The sequence below is a fragment of the Ptychodera flava genome, chromosome 12 (assembly GCF_041260155.1).
Source record: "Ptychodera flava strain L36383 chromosome 12, AS_Pfla_20210202, whole genome shotgun sequence".
NCBI lineage: Eukaryota > Metazoa > Hemichordata > Enteropneusta > Ptychoderidae > Ptychodera > Ptychodera flava.
Window position 1 is genome coordinate 23,598,646 of NC_091939.1, and position 20,777 is coordinate 23,619,422.

General features: G+C 38.4%; 1 protein-coding gene across 16 annotated transcripts in view; it reads right to left on the reverse strand.

Annotated features, from left to right (window-relative positions):
- The window catches only part of LOC139145446 (glutamate receptor ionotropic, delta-2-like), a 113,739-nt gene that overhangs the window by 48,759 nt on the left and 44,203 nt on the right, over positions 1-20,777 (reverse strand). For all 16 annotated transcript variants that reach the window (XR_011554929.1, XR_011554926.1, XR_011554927.1 and 13 more), the window contains one exon: positions 9,155-9,310. Coding sequence is in view for 6 of the 16 variants with exons in the window: in XM_070716639.1 (XP_070572740.1) it covers positions 9,155-9,310 (156 nt within the window). In the remaining 10 variants the exon portion in view is untranslated. The remainder of the gene's footprint in view (positions 1-9,154; positions 9,311-20,777) is intronic.

Below are 20,777 nucleotides of genomic sequence, written 5' to 3' on the forward strand. Positions count from 1 at the left end.
CCGGCAGTCAAGCCCCAAAACGTTAGCAATTACGCCCATTGGACCCAGCCTACAGCGCCGTTTCCTTCGATCGCATATGTATTCCAAACAGTCGTACATCGCGACAGATCAGCCAATAATGTCAGAGAAATTACTCATCATTGCGTCGTCGCTCGAATGTCAAGATTTCACGCACTTTGCACTTTAAATGATAGATCTAGTATCGAGAGTCGGGTGTTGACAATCTTCAGTTTGTTCAATATGGTAATCATCTGCCCTCCCGTCTCTTGGGTATTATTGATTGATCGTTGCATTTGCGTCGGGCGTATAGGACATAAGATACCGCTAATGCTGCAATTGGCCCGGTTTTCATCGATATTCGGTAGGAAAGAAAGCTTCTCAAGAATCGAGTTTATGTCATTTTCTTTTTAGCTCCCTCTTAAACTGAAAGGAAATCTTGGAACAAACTTTCAAAGTCCCTTGAAGGGTTAAAGTTCACTGACAGTTGACAACGTACATGCCAAAAGTGAATTTATGGTGCAAGGGCAAGTGCTTAGGATATCTGTAAATTGTAAAAAAAATCTCAGCACAACATTTTAGGTAAGACTGGAATTATTCGTTAAAGTTTCGTTCACTGTAATAGGTGTATTTTCCAGTATATGTGTTCTGTTTGTAAAATACAGTTTATTTTACTGAAATTCAAAAAAATAGTGTTGAAATGCCTAGTCTTCAACTTGTCGACACGGTCCTTACCTATGTAGCGCACGTATAGGATGTTGCTGTTTACGACCGAACTCCTGTCCGGACCGGAATTCGCTTGCCAACAACAACATTGGACGTTTCCCACAATGCATTGTGATGGCAGGGCTATTACTTTGCAATTCAAAAAGATAACGTTGCTTTTTACGGAAAAATAATTGAATAAATGATCACATGCTATTTTCCGTTTAAGTTTATTTTCAGTGTGGGTAAATCACATATAATAGGGCCTCCTAAAGGTACAATGAGTAATGAATGAGTTACTGACAGACGAGTGTGTTTGAAAAGTGTTTTTTATCGCTGGGAATCGTGACAAACAATTCCTAAAATGAATTCTTTCTATATGTTTGTCTGTGATTTGATTAGTTTCACTGTCTATCACCCGCTGTATATGTCACACTGGAGGACAGATACGTTAGAAACAACGCGCACACAAACTCAACAGACTAGCAACCCCACGCTAGATGGTTTCGACGAGCACATTGCTCTGGCGAATCGCTTAATCACAGTGCACTCCACGGCTGGTGAATTGATTTTATCTGTAGCCTTGGTGTTTGCAGTCACTCGTTACCACAACAAAATAGTGAAATATTGTGTAAATTCATTCCTTAATTGTTTAAAGTACCACTTTCGAAATGAAATTGAACAAAGGTTCTGAAACTGTGACAACCACAACAAATAAAAATTCAGCGCCATGCTTTTGTCGGTAATTAAAATCAAACTCTGATCTTTAATATGTGGAAAGCCGATCGACGCATGCACGATTCAGTTACAGATTACGTCTTGAATTTTCTTTTTAGATATCAAATTTTATCGAGCTGAAATCCAATTTGTCTGATTTCCACTAAATAAAAGCCTATCCAGCGTATTTATGACTGTTTGATGACCAGAAAGCCAGTGCTGATGTTTGCAGGTTTTGTCTTCAAGTTTTCTGGTCACAGTGTCAAGCAAGTCGGTAGACTACAGAATTTGGCTGGAGCCGTAGCTTGCAAAAAAAAAAGCCGCACCTGCCGTGAGCGATGGATACTATACTTGAACTTTTTTATTTTTTCTTGCCCAATTAATGTATTAGCTCCGCACAAAAGCAACGTTCAAGTTTGTGAGTCCTCACGAATAGCATTTCCAGAAAATAAATCAATACAATAAATCATACGAGAGACACCCGAAAGCAAGCCACTGAATAGGGTATTACTGAAACATTTTCGGAGTAAAGCTGTGCAAATACGAATTCCGAACATCATTATTCAGTTAAAATTCTCGCGTTGCCGAGGAAAAAAGACACCGTGACTTTTTTAAGCGCGAAGGTGAAGGTCAACACATTGCCGCAGAATGGATTGTTGGGTATTATTGACTCGGAGATAATTTCTCAAAGCCGTAACGTGTCGGAGGCTTTACAAATCAAATATCCTGGTCATGATCCTGTCAAACCCTTTGGTTGAGCATTGCTTTACTTATATCCTGTTCAGTCTATATTGCTTAGGGCCCTATTGTAACCTTTGGCGATTTTTGTTAGTGTCTCCGATAGCCTGCTTGGTAAGTCAAAACCTGTATATCAACTGACTTTTCTCGGCTTACTTCCTTCTGAAATACTCAAGCATTTGCCGAGTCAACACCGTACACGTATGTTTGAGGTGCATAGTTGTTATTGTTGTCAGAAATTATTCACAGTGAAAACACTCCTGGCGTATCTATTAAAAGGCTGTATTTAGAGGTTGTATACTTGACATTTCAACGCGGAGTAGAAAAAAAGTTAGGATTATATACGCCCACAGAACAGAAATACTAACACAACTGCTGTAAAGGGACTTCAAATATGACGTAGAAAACACGACAATCGCATTGTGCATTTCATTGCGATTTAGTAACGCCTGTGTAAAGATCATTGAGAGAGAGAGAGAGAGAGAGAGAGAGAGAGAGAGAGAGAGAGAGAGAGAGAGAGAGAGAGAGAGAGAGAGAGAGAGAGAGAGAGAGAGAGAGAGAGAGAGAGAGAGAGAGAGAGACAGACAGACAGACAGACAGACAGACAGACAGAGAAAGACAAAGATAGACAGAGAGACTGAGACTGAGCGACAGTGAGACTCAAAGGACACGCAGGCTTGGTGCGACAGCCAGAACGGAATATCGCTTTCCTTGAATCAATGCACGATCAAAAATCTTCAGTCGAGTGTGACTAACCATAAAAACATAGAAAGTGGTCCTGTGAATAATTTACGGAATTCAGCATGACATATTTACATTCTATGAATCTCAGTCAAACTAAAAATGAGGATGGGCCAACCTTTGGCAAAAATTCAATCGCTATGCACACAATTTCGTTTTAATAACAAATTAATGAATACTGACACACAGGAGGTAAGTGTCGGTCTGAAATCAAATGGGAAACGAGTTTTGACAGGACACGAAAATTAATCTTGGTGTAAACTGTCGCAGAGTAGGAGAGAGGGAGGCCCTTATTTATAATTGAAAATTGAGATTCCAAATTAAATCAGTCGACAAGCCCTGCAAGCTGAAACTGGCTGTATTTCATCGACGTGAAACCAAGCACGTTAAGGGGTCGTCTCCACAGTGAAGCAAATCAATCGACGAACAATTGGATGAAGGCATAGTTTTTTGCCAACGTGTCAAGTGTTCATGAAAGATATTAATCTATGTCGGGCAGACTTTCAGCAATTTAACGAAGATTTGATGGTAGAACATGTTTTGAAAAAAGTATTGAATTGACGCCAGACTCAGTATCAACAGTCACAAAAGCTTTTAAGTATTCCAATAGGGTCATTGCTACACAGCACAGGTCGTACGTTTGTTTGCCACGTTTGGAAAAATGAAACTTGGAGGTACACAAATATCACAGTGATTGCTCTCTATCACGGCGCACAAACACACTTCCATTCCCTGTGAGGCTATCAGGTTTCGAGTTTTCTGTATTTTCTGCCAAATTTAATAAGGGAAATCGTATAAGTGTATGTTCTTAGCCCCATATGTTAAGTAAGCTATACTGAGTGCAACAGAGAGGGCATCACAAGTTAGAAACTGAGAAATTCTGCCCGCCCATATCCTCCTCCTCCTGAGTGTCCTCAATAAAGTGGGTTTCACCTGGCATTCACATTATTGTAGTTTCCCTTTTTTGTGTTTTGAACTTTTCTAAAGATTTATTCGATTTTTTAAATGTTATCTATCTGTTTAAATTAAACGGCATGTACGTTTGCAAAGATATTTCTTTGTAAACATGTACCAATTACGTCATAAGCATATTGCACTTGCCCTATCGCCCATACTTGCCCTGCCTGTTACCTAGTCCCATAGAAACGACTGTCCCCAATTATCACTGTTGTTGCTGTCCACTACCATAGCCCAGTCAAAGGGCAGTTCTTCCGCAATACAACTAAGATCCATCAAAGTGCTGCTATAATACTTCAATATGTAAATAAGTTTCAATATTCAGAAATAGAAAGTGTCAGAACGCTTTATTTGTTGGATTCCGAAGTGACCTCGCACTGCGGAAAGTAGGGTTAATTGTTAATCAACTCATGACAGCCTATAAATAGACTTGAACGAGGTTCTTTTGTTTGCTGCATACAAATATGTGACTCTCCTTGACAATCTGTCTAAATTCCTGCCCTGTCAATCTTCCGATCTATTGTTGGTGTATGTTTCTGCTGTATCCTCGCTAATTTAATAGCAAATGATCAAAATCTTTCCATACCTAGCGGTATCTTCTTTGCCCTCAACATCTTTACTGCGTTTCCCAACATTCTCACTAACATTCTCTCTTCCACTTTGTCAAGATTTGTATGTTCTTGGACCACTGTGACGTGATCTTTTTTCACGCAGCTCCTACTACATAACATTCTACGATCGAAGTTCTCTTCTCTTTCAGTGTTCTCCGTTATGATTTACTTTCTTTGAATCCAGGTATTTTCTTTCCCTCTACTGGCTGCCCATCTCTACTTATGTCTGTCTCTCTGTGAGTGTATCTGTCTGTCTTTGCCCATCTCTATGCAGCCCTGCCTCTCTCTGTGTGCCTATCTGCCGCTGTCTCTCTGCAACCGACTCCATCCGCCAGGCTGTCTGCCACATTTTTCCAGCCTCTGTCTGTCTGCCTTTGACTCTGTCTGGTTGTCTGTCTGTCTGTCTCCCTCTCTCTCATATTAAGTCACCGAGCTACTCTTCACTTTAGGAGCTGAGGCAGTAGATCATATGCTACAACTTAGAGAGAGATTCTCCCTCTCCCTCCCTCTCTCTCTCTCTCTCTCTCTCTCTCTCTCTCTCTCTCTCTCTCTCTCTCTCTCTCTCTCTCTCTCTCTCTCTCATATTAAGTCACCGAGCTACTTTAGGAGCTGAGGCTGTAGATCATATGTCATATGATACAACTTGGAGAGAGAGACTCTCTCTCTCTCTCTCTCTCTCTCTCTCTCTCTCTCTCTCTCTCTCTCTCTCTCTCTCTCTCTCTCTCTCTCTCTCTGTCTCTCTCTCTCTCTCTCTCTCTCTCTCTCTCTCTCTCTCTCTCTCTCTCTCTCTCTCTCTCTCTCTCTCTCTCTCTCTCATTAAGTCACGGAGCTACTCTTAACTTTAGCAGCTGAGGCAGTAGATTATATGATACAACTTGGACCATATGACCAATCTTAGGATTACAACCTTTGTGATGTAAATTGAAAAGACAAACCTAAAAATTTCTATCTGTCACGTTTTCAACTTAACGAAGGGGCAAACAAGGATAAGATCAAAACCATGTCCTATTCTGAATTTCGGAAACCAGTGAGTATAAACTTAATGGAGGCGATCGATCAAGCGACGAGTCGCCTTCGCCCCGCTGCATATTACAGGCCTATTGACGTCATCATTGTAAAGCGATACCTTGGTGCAGCTTTAAACCATACAAGATGAATAAACTGGAGCTTTCACGAAATCTGGCCCGATGTTTTCTCAGGTGCAAAGGTCGGTTGTGACGTGTTGCGGGGGGATAGACGCTAAGGCGAAATCCTATCCTATAGGAGGTGTTGCAACAACGTGTTATGGTTAAACATGGTTTCACTTTTCCGCCTTCGGGTAAAAACTGTAAATTTCATGAAAGAGGTGAACGTAATTAGTTTCAAATTAGCTGCGGCGAGCTCGCTGCCATGGCGCGTCACGGCTTAATACAGCCGCGCGGCAGCGTTCAGATGATTGGATCCATATGCATGCATCATAGAATGCTGCTCTGTTCTCTATGAATAACCGCAGCCAGTATATACATATATTTATGAAAGCCGATTAGGAAAAGAGACAAAAAGCACATCAGCTAGAAGGCTCTAGGCATTCGTATTGGATCCGCGAGACTAGAAAATTAAAATCAACGGTTGCATGGGACAAAAGGACAATAGCATTCCGCAGCTGCGAAATTCTCCTTCTAAATACGTACGATGTATTGCTGCGGTGATGGTATTCATTGCTTGGCAGACAGGTTAGTTCTACAGAGGTCAAGGGTCACCTCTTGAAAGGACTTCCTCACTTTTTTGAATGGATAGTGAGTAACCCGGCTGCGTAATGTTCCGATAGGGATGATGGAATGGCCAGAAGGAAGTTGTTTTTTAGGCAAAGAAAAGAAATTTGTTCTCAGGCACGCATTAAGCATTAGTGTGCATTAAGATGTGGTCTCTGAATCTCGTCTGCATGTTTTTCGAGTGAGGACACCATCTTTAGCGTAAAATGGAAGATGCCGTGTGCAAATGGATATGACATACGGTGTGAGTTTGTCAGGGCATCAACTCTTGTGTCTGGTTGATTGATTGCATTTAGGCGCATTTAATTTTGCACATTAAGTATGTTCTCAGAGAGATACAGGGAGAGCCACTTTCCATGGGAATTTTGTCCCTATGGCAAGTTGAAGAGACGTGCGTTGCACTGAACCGTAGCCAAGAGCCAAACACTCAAAGTTTGCTGAACAACATACGATAGACCACATCACTGAAATGCCAAACATTTGTCATCGCAACACAAACTTCTCCCTCCGAACAAAATTTCGAAAAGATTGTCCGGATTCCTCAAGTGCCTGATACAAGTTAGTCAAAACTTACGACGCAAGCTTCTGAATAACAAGTTTCTGAATGATACAATGTCTGTATATATATATATATATATATATATATATATATATATATATATATATATATATATATATATATATATATATATATATATGTATGTATGTATGTATGTATGTATGTATGTATGTATGTATGTATGTATGTATGTATGTATGTATGTATGTATGTATGTATGTATGTATGTATGTATGTATAGGTATGTGTTTTTACTTTGGGAAATTATGCTATCTAAACGGGCGAACCGCTATTTGCTAAACTTTTGATAACATCTTGGTTTTTTCTAAAAGATCGTCTCAATACCAAAAAAGATTATTCAGTGTTGCATTTTTTAAACAAATATGGAATACAATTCGATATATCCGAGACTGACAACTGTCAGATGAATCTAGGATTTTTATCACTACAGTACACGACACAAATACTGTAATCGGTGCAATCAGCGACCGGGACGTAAATTTTCCTGTGTCACGTTTGATTTCCTTTTTGAAATAACACGTTTTTTTAAACGTCGAATTGTACCATTTAATCTCGTTTTTGAAGGGAAGCATCCATTTTTAGAACCAAATAGGGAACTGAACGGTGATGCCAAAAAGATAAGTGTCCGACGAAATCACTTCGTAAAGATTATCTGATTTGGAGTGGTTGTAAATTATGATCTACAGCAGCCTTTGTTAAACACCTTCATATATTTTCTTCCTAAGAGCTCAAAGTGTGGTGGCACTTCTTGCTCGTGCCAGGATTGAAAGGAAATGTTTTGTTAGACGAAGCTGCTAAAATCGATACCAGGATATGGCCGATTACAGCCGGGAAACTGAAGAAGTATCAGGGCTCCATTAGCTCAGAGAGCTGCCTACGTCACGACCAAGACCTTGACGGACAGCTTTTCTCGCCAGACATATCCTCTCCATTTTAGCTGAGAACTGCAAATCATTTTGCGAATGGTTATATTTTTACCCGTCTAAATAGCTGGAAAAGGGCCAATCTTCCCCCTCCCCTGAAAACTCTTATAACTGTAGGAGGGTATTTCAAGAGCTGGCGGCAGGCAAAATATCTTTTTTTCGCCATAGAAAGGGAATTTTTTGCTCCAGTTTTCCAGGGCTAAACTTTATTTTCACACACATGTGATGTCGTTACAAGTATTTACTTGATCCAAAAATACGATTAATCATGATAAATGCTTTTTCTGTGTCTTTGATCAGAATTTTTCACAACCAAGGCCAAACAAAAGCTACATGAAATACGACATGTCATACTAGGTTTGAAAGAATACAATTTCCGAAACTATATTTTTATAGATTAACTGATAGTACGGTCGGCGTGATGTGGCCTATTTATTGAGCGAGTGATAACATCACTGGCAGTTTTAATGAAAGCCATGAAAACACCGTCCGGAGGATCGTTGTTGGATTTTTTAAACAATAACGTAAATGCCTTTCGGTATATCCAATTCTGATCACTGTCAGTCCGAATCTGTGAATTTTTTCACTGCCATGCATTACACAAACGCCGTGATCGTTTTAATAATTAGCGTCTGAGACGTAAATTTCCCCGCGCTGCCATTCATTAATTTCTTATTTTCGGTTTGCGAATAATATTTTTTTTCCCATTTTATGTCGAAATGAGTTACGGGAAGGTCCACATCATTACAGAACATTATCAATCAGAAAGAAGATGTTCAGAAAAAAGATATTTCACTCGACATGCTATGTGACTCACCGATACGACCTTATCTGTCGGAAAACCAGCTGCAGATAATGAGAAACATTTTGCTTTTGTTGAACAAATATTTAGGTTTACCAATTTAGTATCACTGACTTATGTGTATGTTAAAAGCTGCGTTTTTTCGATCCGTAGAAATAACAAGATTGGAGAAGATATTGTCCACGAGAATGCCGTAACAGAGTCCAACACTTATTGTCCGTAGAGAATATGTTTGTATATAATACAAGGCTCCCCAACATTGCCACATTACTTCCGTAAGAGATATTTTACCAACACTATAGTGCATATTTCAAATTAGGTAACTTGAAAATACAATATACACAGTAAGTTTCTTCAACTTTGGCCGTGTCTTTGCAGTGGAGGTCATCAAATATGCATTCTTAGGTCGCGCCACAGATCTTATGAACAAATTATATTTACACTTGAAAGCAAAACAAGGACAAAGTATGGTCGATTATACCATAACACTGACTGCCAAAGCCGCCTCTTGAGTTTTGAAGAGATTCGCGTATCGTCGTCGAAGCGATGGAAAGCTTTTATTCTTCTTGATACACGCTTCTAAATTAACACCCCTGATGCAGCACTCTTTAAATATCACGATAAAATCTTACCTGTCTGGACAGCTGTGAATGGTTGATTGTTTGGAATACCTCGGACTATTGTTTCAAGCTTGACATTGGGTAAAATGTCATCTTTCCCGTTGATTTGCTCGGTGGCGAATTTGATAATTTCCTCCTCTCTTTCCGACCTGTCTTCTAGGATGATACCTGAAAAAACCGAAAAATACTGGCTCAGTTTCATAATTGTATCGTTAAAAGTAGTACGCGTCTCGAAGGTGAAAGACTTAAACTTTTGCTCAAACTCTCCTCGATGAAACTTTCAACCATACTCTTACCAAGTCATGAATGAAAGTCGGGGTCACCATGCGAAGTTTGGTGCTAGAGAAAACAAAATACCTAACATTTCCGAAATTTAAATTCAAAATGGCCGCCATTCGTGTGCTAACTCTACGGGGAAAATAACATTTCAATTTTCGAGAAAAGTACGACTGTGTCGCCTTGTCTTACTCCAAGAGCTTTAAAGTAAGTCTCCTCAAGTGAAAGACCAGAATGGAATTGTGAAAGTGTGTGAATCTGAGTGTCCGATCTCGAGGTGCATTGTAACTTGAAGTCGGAAGATCGACATATCTCAGAAATATTTTCGCAGAGTTAGTAGAGATCCTTAGCGACCTGCGAGTATCGTGAGAAGGATTTATGTCAGTGATTTCCCTTATTTTGGTTTTTTTTTTTGCATCAGCCGTTTAGTGGAATCTTAAAACGCCCCTCTCCCACCGGCCCCTTTCTTGAAGTTTGTGAGTTCGGTGTTTCATTTCAATACAGTGATACCATTAGCTGTGAACTTTTTTATGTATTTTCCACTACTATCGCTAGGTTTTTGAAATACCTTTTCTTGGTCTACTTCCCAATCATGTCACAATGCCTACTGTTAAAGTTGTCAAAACAGAGTGCATGAGTGTTATGTCCGATACTATTGTTCGTTGTTACTGTTTTCATTTGTGAACAATTACATGGCAAAATGTACATTTACAATGCTGATACTTTATATTTTATTGTACGTTTGTCAGAAGAATATGAAAATACAATTGTTTGCTATAAATAAAATTATGAAACTATTATCAAAACATGCAAGCAGTGTCCCCTTAATTACATCAGCCGTCTCTCCCCTTGGTTCTGATATTTAAAACGAGTTATTTGTTGTCACTATCACTGCGAATTGCGCATATTCAAAACTGGTAAAAGAAGCATGGCAGCCATCTTTAATGTATGCAGTGCCAGAAGCACCTCACAGTTTTGGTGGCGCACCTATTTTTGCTTGGTGCCAAGTGAAAATCAATGATTGGGTACTATAAATACAAGTGATTTCATTCCCTAGACGCTTATTACACAAATGCGTGATATTTTCGGTGTACCGATGTCTGGTCTGTGGTTGTCTACACAGTTCTGTCACACGGGATTTTTTTCGTGTTGATAACATTGTCTCCGGGAAACTGTACTCATAGTGGTTTCCCCGTTAACTGGATGGAAATACAGGGGAATGACTGTTTCAAAGCACCATGGTTATTAATCGTAATTCAATGCCCCCAGTCAACTTGGCAGAATATAAACGCATATTATCCCCCTCACCTCGATATGGGTCAATTTCCTTTCCGGAAATCGAGTTATCTCCCTAAACTCCGATTAGCCTGTCAGAGTTGAAAACTTCGAACATATTTTTGTTCTCCGCACCCTAGAGAAAAGGAACTAGTGCATCATTTTAGTTTCACTTCGCCTCCGGGCCGTCTGGGGAGCTCGCCGGTGTTGTTAATCTAATTCTACAGAATGACGGGTGGTGGCATAGCTTGTATGGCCGCCAGCGAATTGTATCATCCATGTTTGTGAAAGGAGCCGAAGCGCAGACATGGGAAGGAAGCGCATATACATGATTCAATAAACCAGCGACTGCGCGGAAAAGTGGCGAAATTATCATATTGTTGTCGGATATCAATGGCTAATCCGATCGAGTCTTTGAACACGTCAAGACAGCAGGCGACCATCACAATGTGCCTAGGCGCTGAAATTCAGTTTGAAAAAAGGCTTGAATAAGACTGTGGAATCTTCGAAACAGTCAGGTGTTTTAATGATAGTAACCACGTAAAACGGCAAGGAAATGCTATTATACTTATTTTGATTCAGTTCAAAGAAACAATATAGATCGGCCACTGCCGGCGAATGTGATACATATTTGGGCAAAACAACGGTCATGAAAGTGTCTGCCACTATGTTGATACTTTTGAATTCTAGACAATGCTTCATATAAACTTAGTGCTTGTGATGTATCCTGTTTTATTAACTCTCCCCAAGGCGGAAAGGGACCGGAAAAATATATGATCGAAATCAGCTTTAATTTATGTTTAGTAAGATGTAGCAAACGATATACGTAGCGTGTGTCATTATTTCATTCTATATCGCTACCCTATTTTGGGGGTAAGAGGTACCCCGTTTCTCTCATCAGATTTTACTCAGAGAAGTTGTCTAATCTTCTGAACACTTTTATGATAGTTTACCTAGGTCTTCCCCATTGAAAAGACTAAATAGTTACAACTCAGTGATTACTTTTTATGCTATCATTCTTTGAATGCTTAAATAGTATGCAGACCTCCCAGTCGAATATATCACATACCTGCAGTTATATTGTGATATTTACGTAGTCTGTAAGTTGCATGACGGATCGAAACACACAAGAATGATTGTCAAGGTAAAAGTTTTTGATTTTCATGTGCTGCTTCATGGCAAGAGATTTTGCCAATCTGCAGCTAAACGTTACTCCGCGTAATTGGCAGAATTATTAAAGTTCTATACGCTGTGCCTACACCGTGTACGCCTCAGCGTACTCTTAGAGATCGTTTAGGGATCACTATTTCGGTCCATAAAAGTGAACGAATTGTGCGATCAAAATATCTTTGAGCAATTCATATTTGATGTCCTATCAGTATATAGGAGCAACGCCTACACTTCTGTAAACGCAAGCATTATCACAGAATATCGTTAAGAGCGATAAGACAACACTAACAATGTATTTGAGAGAGTGACAATTTCGTCAGAGTGACAGGTGATCCGAATACACGTAAAATTAAAGATTTCTTGGTAATGAGTCTTACACAGTCATAATCATACTTGTATCCTATACGAACTGTACTACGATATGCCTATATCTATAGTAACTTATTAGTATTTGTATAGACACACAAACCTACATGGATACATACAAGATACAGACATAGAAAAATAGATACATAGATACATAGATAGATACATACTAACAGATACATATGTGCACACAGATGGCAATGATATAGGACGGTGGAATGAGGTTTGTAATGTTTCATGCTTGACTGAGATTGGTCTACTTTGTGACTTTAAGTCCATTTGAGTTTTAAAGCATGGACAATTATATGCGTTTCGAAGATGAGCGTTTAATTAGTATCAATTCGTTACATAAGAGATTTCCTTTGATTGACGCTTGCGTAGCCAGATATATATATAATATATATATATATATATATATATATATATATATATATATATATATATATATACATGTATATATACATATATATATATATATATATATATATATATATATATATAATATATATATATATATAATATATATATATATATATTATATATATATATATATATAATATATATACTTTTTCCGTAATCTTGTTATGCAGTTTTATAGGTAGTGCAAGTCCGCTTGTTTGGGGAATCATGTAATAAACATGGTGAGTTTTACGAGGGTACGCAGTAAGCTCGTGGGGGTCGACGGCCACCGCATACCGAATATTATCCTTAATGCATCATTCATTTCTCATTTCTCTAAGTTTAATACAGAACTGATATGTTTTTGAACACTTTACACGATTTAGTGTGTAATGTAAGATCTCGCGGAGTCCCTCTAAAATAAGCCACTAACTTTATGGCGCAAAATGTTATTATTTACTGGAGTAAATGATTGTTCCATTTAAGTTCACGTCACCAGAATTATGATTGTGACATATTCCCGAAAGATGAAGAGTACTTAATGAATTTCAACGACATCTCACGAAAGGGAAAATTTTATGTATGTCACAGTAGACATCATTGGTGGTGGATCAATAATCTCTGTTAAATTTTTAGCGATTTAGTCTACTTTTGCTTATCGACATATCATTTTCAGGTTTGCTTGAGTAAATTCACATACGTAATTTGTTAAACTTTTTTGTTTCAACTCAGATGTAAGCTTAAAAGTGCTTTCATAAATTTTAAGTGTACCGGAGTAATGTGAACTCCCTGGAGTGGAAATTTCGTTTCTTAAGGTTAAGTGTCATATCTTACCATGAAGCCCGATACTTTGCATAAAATGCAAAATGCATAAACCAGCAACAACCGTACCGTTGCTGCATTTGATTATACTGTTTCGCCTGAACGGTTAGTCCAAAATCGTCGTCGGGTAATGTCCTTGCATTTCAACAATCGCTTTGGAAGTTTCGCAAACATCGGCGAAAAATGACACATTCGTTCGACCAGAAATAGTTCGTCAAAATACAAGGGTTTTTATAATGGTTCACCCTTTTATAGTATTGCTCATGCTTTTACCTGCAAGTCTCAACCGTCAAAGGTTGGAAAGTGTTAAATGAAAATATATTGTACACGCGTGAGTGATTACAAGAAGATGAAGACATACAGCCATTTACATAGTATGACTTTATTCATTTTAAGTCAAGGTGACTATTCAATCGTAAAGATGTTCAAACGATAAGCAAGAGAACAGGTGTCTATAATTGATTCATTCAGTTCAGCTAAAATGTTTGGAATAGTCTTCTAGTATTTAGGGCAACAGTTGAAGATGGCAGACCTATACGGGAAAACACACGGGAGTGTTTAACACAAGATAATTATATTCTCGATCCATCGAAGTGCATCTTGAGTATCGCCTGATATTTTAAATCTCAAACATTTTATGTGATTTCTTTTCAGAGATTCTCCAATTATTTTAAGGTAGTAAGTTGCACCTATATTTGAAAATGTATGGAAAATACAGATATTAGGAACTTTATGAGTGAATTTTAGGTTTGACTTAATTACGGCTGCCACAACGTACACCTTCGTCAAAACTTTGGATCTTTTTGTTAAGAATGGTCATCAAAAATAACACTGACCCAATAAGTTTTCACAAACGTGAAAACTCGACTGTTCAGCACTTACCAGTAAAGCTATTTAAAAAGCTATAGTTACGGAAGAAGTATAATAGCTAACAGCATTATTGAAAATAATAAGCTTCCAGAAATTCCAGATGATATTTGAAAATGAGGTGGATGTGCCATATGCCAGACTTAAGTGATAAGTTTGGGGTGTCGTATATAGGTACTTATAAAGGACTGAAAGGAATTGAAAGTAGAGGAGAATGTTTGGGAAAGTACGATTGAGACAAGGCGTCACAGTAGTAATTGGAGCTCGAATTGCATAGAATTTTAGCATGCACAAATTATATCTAACGCACATCAAATCATTCAGAACACAAAGGCAAGGCTCGTGGGGATGTTAGGATATATACCACATTATAGGCCTTATACCAGACTTTGCGACCCAAAAATTCGTGAAACTTTGGTAATTAGGGCCACGTGACTGTCCACTAATTCTCAGTGGGACGTTTTGAAGCCCATGAACGTGTGTAATGATAAAAGTCTCAGATAATCACGAATATTTGCCAAGTACTTTTAATCTGCTGCATTGGGTAAACTTTAAATCGTTTTTTAAAGTACCGGTCTTACTAAAATATCACCACATCAAACGAATAGCAGACGACGCATACGCTCGTGCCAGTGTTCTACTGTGTACAATAGACTCCGACGGTACTGAAGCGAGCAACTCACTTTAACTATTATACTTACCATCTTGACCGTGGAGCCAATTATTTTGTTGAATTTTAATAATTTTAAGATTGCTCGATCTGACAATATATAGAGTTTAATTGGCCTCTCACTCGTACAAATGAAGAGACTACCCAAGTGAACGGATTTGAGTACGTCCTGGTACCTTTCTCGCACAGACGCATGGACACACACATATAATTTAAGCAAAAGTGTCCGTCGTTGTTCTGTGTATTTCATATTTTATTTGCCTTTCCATGCTTGAGGGCAATGCTGGTCTCTTGAAAAGACAATTATCGTAAAATTTGGTGTTTTACGATGAGTTGGTATTACAACAGGATCAAAGGACTTCGCGCCAAAGATAAACGTTTATTTGCGGATTTGAGCGCGAGGAAAGCTCAATTAACGTGCTCGATTCAGCCTCGCACATTTAGTTTTAACTTTCCTCTCACCCTTGTCCATAAATAGACATCATTCATCCTTCATTCCTCTTACATTGCTCATAAATCAAGTTACAACAGTGCAAGACATAAAATTGAAGTAAACGTTTAGTAGAAGGTGTCTATCATATGTTCAAGTTTCGCAATGTGCCAATCTTTTCCTCTCACCGAAAATGCAGAAACAAAAGGTAAACTTGAAGTGTGTATGGCCCGTCTATTATATAATCAAAGAATCATCAACACGTATCTTTCGATTGAACTGCGTTTAGTGTGTCGCTCAAATATCTCCTGGTACCATCATTCTGGATCCGACTTTACGTAAAGTTCAAACACCGTTGAGATCCCTGATCGTCAGAAAGTCAAAAGTCCTGTACAGCCGTTAAAATAACTACAACTGTGTCACTGAAATTTTTATACTCTTGTCTTTACACCACTCTTTAAGCCAGAAGAGACATTTTGAAATGTTCAGTGATTCCGAAAGCTCCCATAAGTATTATTGTTATTCGATCTCCGTACTTACACGATCGTCAAGCTTTCTGGATGCCTTAAACGATGACAGTAACAGATACGCAATATCATTTCTAAAACATGACTCCCCATACATGATCACTCGATCATCACCACTGATCAAAATGAATCAGACGGAAATTCTATACGATGAAGTTTTTGTTTTTCGAATACTAGATCAATCAGTTTTAATGCAAGGCGTACTGGCAGTCGAAACCTGACGCATGTTGATGAAAGGATAGATTTCAATTTTGGCAGAAAGAAAAGCTGTTAGTAGCTGGCGAAATGACCAAGAAATGGGAACTCGAATTTTGGTGGATCTGTTCGATGGCTGTACGCTCCGGTTTTCCCCTATAGACGCAATAAACGAGAAATGTATGTACTGTAATTGTCTACAAGTCTCCAATCGTCAGGAGAGCGCTGTTTCATTTAATTTCAAACCCTCCATAGAATACCCATACACAAAGTCTCGCAAAGGGGATACCCTTTACTTGACAGAACTACAGATACGGACCATGAAAATCTGCAACATAATGTGTAAATGTGCCCTTGGTTTCTGGTCTAAGAATGTAATGTAAACTCCTATTATTCAGTCGCTAAGCCGTAAAGTGGTAAGGTCCGTGCCGTGAATAGGTGACGTGCTAGTTCACAAGAATATGTATCGATTTCTGCTGGAGGCATGATATCTCTTAATGCCTGTACAAGCTTGGTTGAGACAATTGCGTGAATGTTTTTCCGTCTTGATATTAAATAGCGGTACCGGGAACAACGTGGGTCGACCTTACACATTCTCCATCCTTAAATTCTAGAGATACTTTATCTGCTAAGGTTCCAAGACAAGAAATTGACCTTTTTTAGCTAACAGTTCTCTGATGGTTTATAAGCTCAGAACCCCCGTAAATTATACATTTTCTGAAAGCCTAGATATAGGGGAACATTTTGGATACCATAGTGTCACCATTGTTTACATAACTATCACGTGACAGGTAATTTGCATAACCTTTCAAAAATCGGTTTTCCCTATGTTTTGTTTCAATGCTTTGAGATATTAAGCTGACATTTGTGTGAGTGCAAGCTGTTATAAAGATCTTCAAAAAAGTGTCTCAGAATTTTTTTTAAACCTTCTAAAACAATTTTTATGCCAGAAAAACTTCCAGCGGAGTGATTTAACCCTAGTTGATTTCTTTAAAATTGCGCTTAAAAAAACTAAGCAAGATATAAAAAATCTGAGACACACTTATGGAGATCATTGTGACAGCTTGCATTCCAGGAAATTTTAGTCAGATATCTTGGCGTATTGAGACAAAACATAGGGAAAGTTAATGCAAATTACCTGTCACATGATAGTTATGTAAATAATGGTGACACTGTGGTTACCAAAATGTTTCCCTATATCTAGGCTTTCAGAAAATGTATAATTTAAGGGGGTTTTGAGCTTATTAACCACCAGAGCATTGTTAGATTAAAAAGGTCAGTTTCTTGTCTTGGAACCTTAAAACGTTTTCAAACAATAGCTCTTCAATGGTCTATAAACTAATGCCAGCCAATAATATTTTTCTGTTGTTACTTTTTGTCACGTTTCAAGGGCAAAGTAGTCTATCATAAATGAAAACGAATATGTAGCCAGTAATACAAGCGATAGCGTGGAGAAATGTTTAAGACATCTGGACAGGATTTTACTCTAAAAATTTCACATTTTAACCCGAATTGAATAATAATTATATGATAAAACGTTAGTCATAAGGATTGGTAATGGTGGGTGTGGGATAGCGAGAGGCAGATATAGGATGACAAGGTAGACTGGATGGATTCAAGTACAGTACAGTATAGGTCACTATGTTGCGAGTTCCTCAGGGAAATTCTTTGCCGAGACCTCACAGTCTCCGTATCTTATCCTCTATTATGTCCTAATGCACTGACGAGAACTCGTCCGGCTCATCAATCCGAAGTTAAACCGTCAATTTCTATGGCGCTTTCAATTTTCCACATTTGCCACAGTGTTGCCATTAGCGTCTACAGATGTCTTTCACACATCTAATTAACATGGTTCACTGCACGTTCCTTTCACAGCCCTGCCAGCCATGTGTTGATTTAATATTTGTTGATGTTGATCAGAACACTGGCACTGCCGTCTCTAATTATTAAATGTGGCTTAAGTGTATTATTCCTTTAATAATAAAACTATATTTGCTCAAAGAAAAACTGCAAAGAATTTAGTCAGTGAGACACAGAATAAGGTTTTCGTTTAACATTAATAAACATTTCCGCTAGCATCAACCGGACACTATTAATGCACTGCTATTAACCGCGCGCTGTTTTTGTGACAATCGACGAATCGTGGTTTTCCGAAAAAAAGGAGGGAAACTTGATGCCGAGCAGCAAAAACATGTTCCAATTTGCGATGTACATGACGTGTGATGTCAAATAACTCTATTGCGAAGACTAATACCCAAAAAAATCTAGAGACATGTGTTGATAAATCACGCTATTTATCCACATGGAGAGAACATGTTGTTTTGAGAGACACAGTAACGTATGTCTGTGGTCTAATAGACGATGTTCCGCTGATTGCGAGATCTCGCGAGACTTTAATACATGCCCGTAGAAACAGGTTTCCAGCTTAGTAATACAAGTCAAACTTTGTATGGAACTAGAAAAAGTGCAGAACTGAGCAAAGATTGCAACTTCATATATTTTATGCAGTGTTTAATGTAATAAGCGACTTGTCCTGTTTTACGCAGTTTGTCCTGTGTTGCGAGAACACGTCCACTGCGAACCACATATTCTCGCGATATCTCGGAATGTCTCGAGCGGTTCGGAACATGGTCTATTAGCATCGACTGATTTTGCATGTTTGAAGCATGAACGTTCATAGGCATAATAAAAAAATATTCTATTTTTTCAAGTGAAATGAAGCCATTACAGATATTAAATACTTGCACAGGGACATAATTCAAGCAGAAGTCAGCGTTGCCAGAACTTCGAAATTTTTTATTGATGTTAGTTAGCTTGCGAATGGTTCACATCTCAACATGGATGATGAATGCAGATAACGATTATTAAAAGAAGAGACGAGACTAGACAAGTGTTGATATGTTAAAGGTATGTAGGGATATTCAGGTCGTAAATGGGGAATTATTTTCTACCATGGTGCAATAAAGCTTGAAAAAGAGAGATTGAAAGTGCTCTGTGATAACTAAAAAGCAGGCAAACGCTGAGTACTTCATTGAGACATAGATCAAAGGACGATGATTATTAAAAAACACAGAATGACGTCTGAAAATTGACAAATTTTAAAATGTGATTTTAACTTTGATATCGTAAAAATGACAATACTATCGTTTATGTGCATTTATAAGTACGCTGTTTTAAATAGTAGCGATGAATGTTCCGATGGCGTGTTTCCCAGAACAGCACAATATATATATATATATATATATATATATATATATATATATATATATATATATATATATATATATATATATATATATATATATATATATATATATATATATATATATATATATTTATATTTGGTTTGTTACTCATACGGAGATTACTGGGTCCAAACATTGTACTGTAGCAATAGTCTACGCGAAGTACTATTACCTTGCGAGATCAATAATATTCCTTACAACAGTATTGTATTTCAATAGAGCTCTGCTTAATACATTTGCAAAGGCGCTGGCTGGGCATGGTTCAGTATGCGCTTACTGCAAATAAACCCCGAAGGAATATAATAAAAAAGTACACGACGATTGCAGAAGGCGTGGCCAGCAAAGTACACGACACTGTTCATTGTTTACTGGTCACTTAACAATGCAAAACGCGTGCGACAGAGAGGTCACAGACTTTGTTCAGCTCCAACAAACAGTATATACTTCAAGGACACATGATATTCAGAGGGTCCACAGAAATTCCCAAGCATATATTTTGCCTTAGTAATGTATTATTTTTTTCACTTATAGTCATTACAATGGAGAATAAGGGGCAATATTTCCCGCAATCCAACGGGTGCCTGATACAATTTTATTTGGAGCACATCCACAATATAGGGAGTACAACAAATCCGACCTTTAAAGGGGTTAGGGCTTGTGTTAGGGTAAACCAAAAGCATATCGTATCATACCATAAATAGAAAAGGAGGTTGGGGACCTTAAGGAAGTCTTTTTGAATGAAGAATATAACCTTTACCGAGGAAACGAGCAGAATTAACGGCAGGGAAAATAGGGAACATAAAAATGGAGGGACGTTTGGGCCTTTTCTAAGAACCGTTAGCGGGGCCTTCAACTTTTTCACTCCATGCAAATCAGACACACATATCACTGTCACAACGAACAGGAAAGAAAATATCTTTATGGAACTCTTTCCCCTGGTTATCCCATGAAAGGTTTGTTTTCACTGATTGGCAACTCTATGCAACATTGCACAGGTGCAGCCAACGGAGCTATTCATCAAAAAAGCTGTTCCATGAGCAATTTTTGAGGGCAGGGGAAATTTCAATTTTGCTTTGACAGGGGACATGTTTTTAAGTGGCAGGGGAGCAAATTTTAGGGTGTTTTTGTAGGGCAGGGCAGATATCGGTTGATTGTCCTGGGGATAGGGCTTGGCGAAAAACAAGGAGAGGGAAAGCTGCTTTTAAAACGGGGACAGGGGAAGTACTTATAAACTTCTCATGTCTGCAGGGGAAATGAAATGACAAAATTTTGAGGGGATTTTTTTCCAGGGCAGGGGAAATCGGCAAGTTTTTTTGTTTTTGTTTTTTTTTGCCACAGGGCAGGGGAGCTTAAACAATTCACAGTGGGGAGGGGAAACTGGCAAAAATAAGTG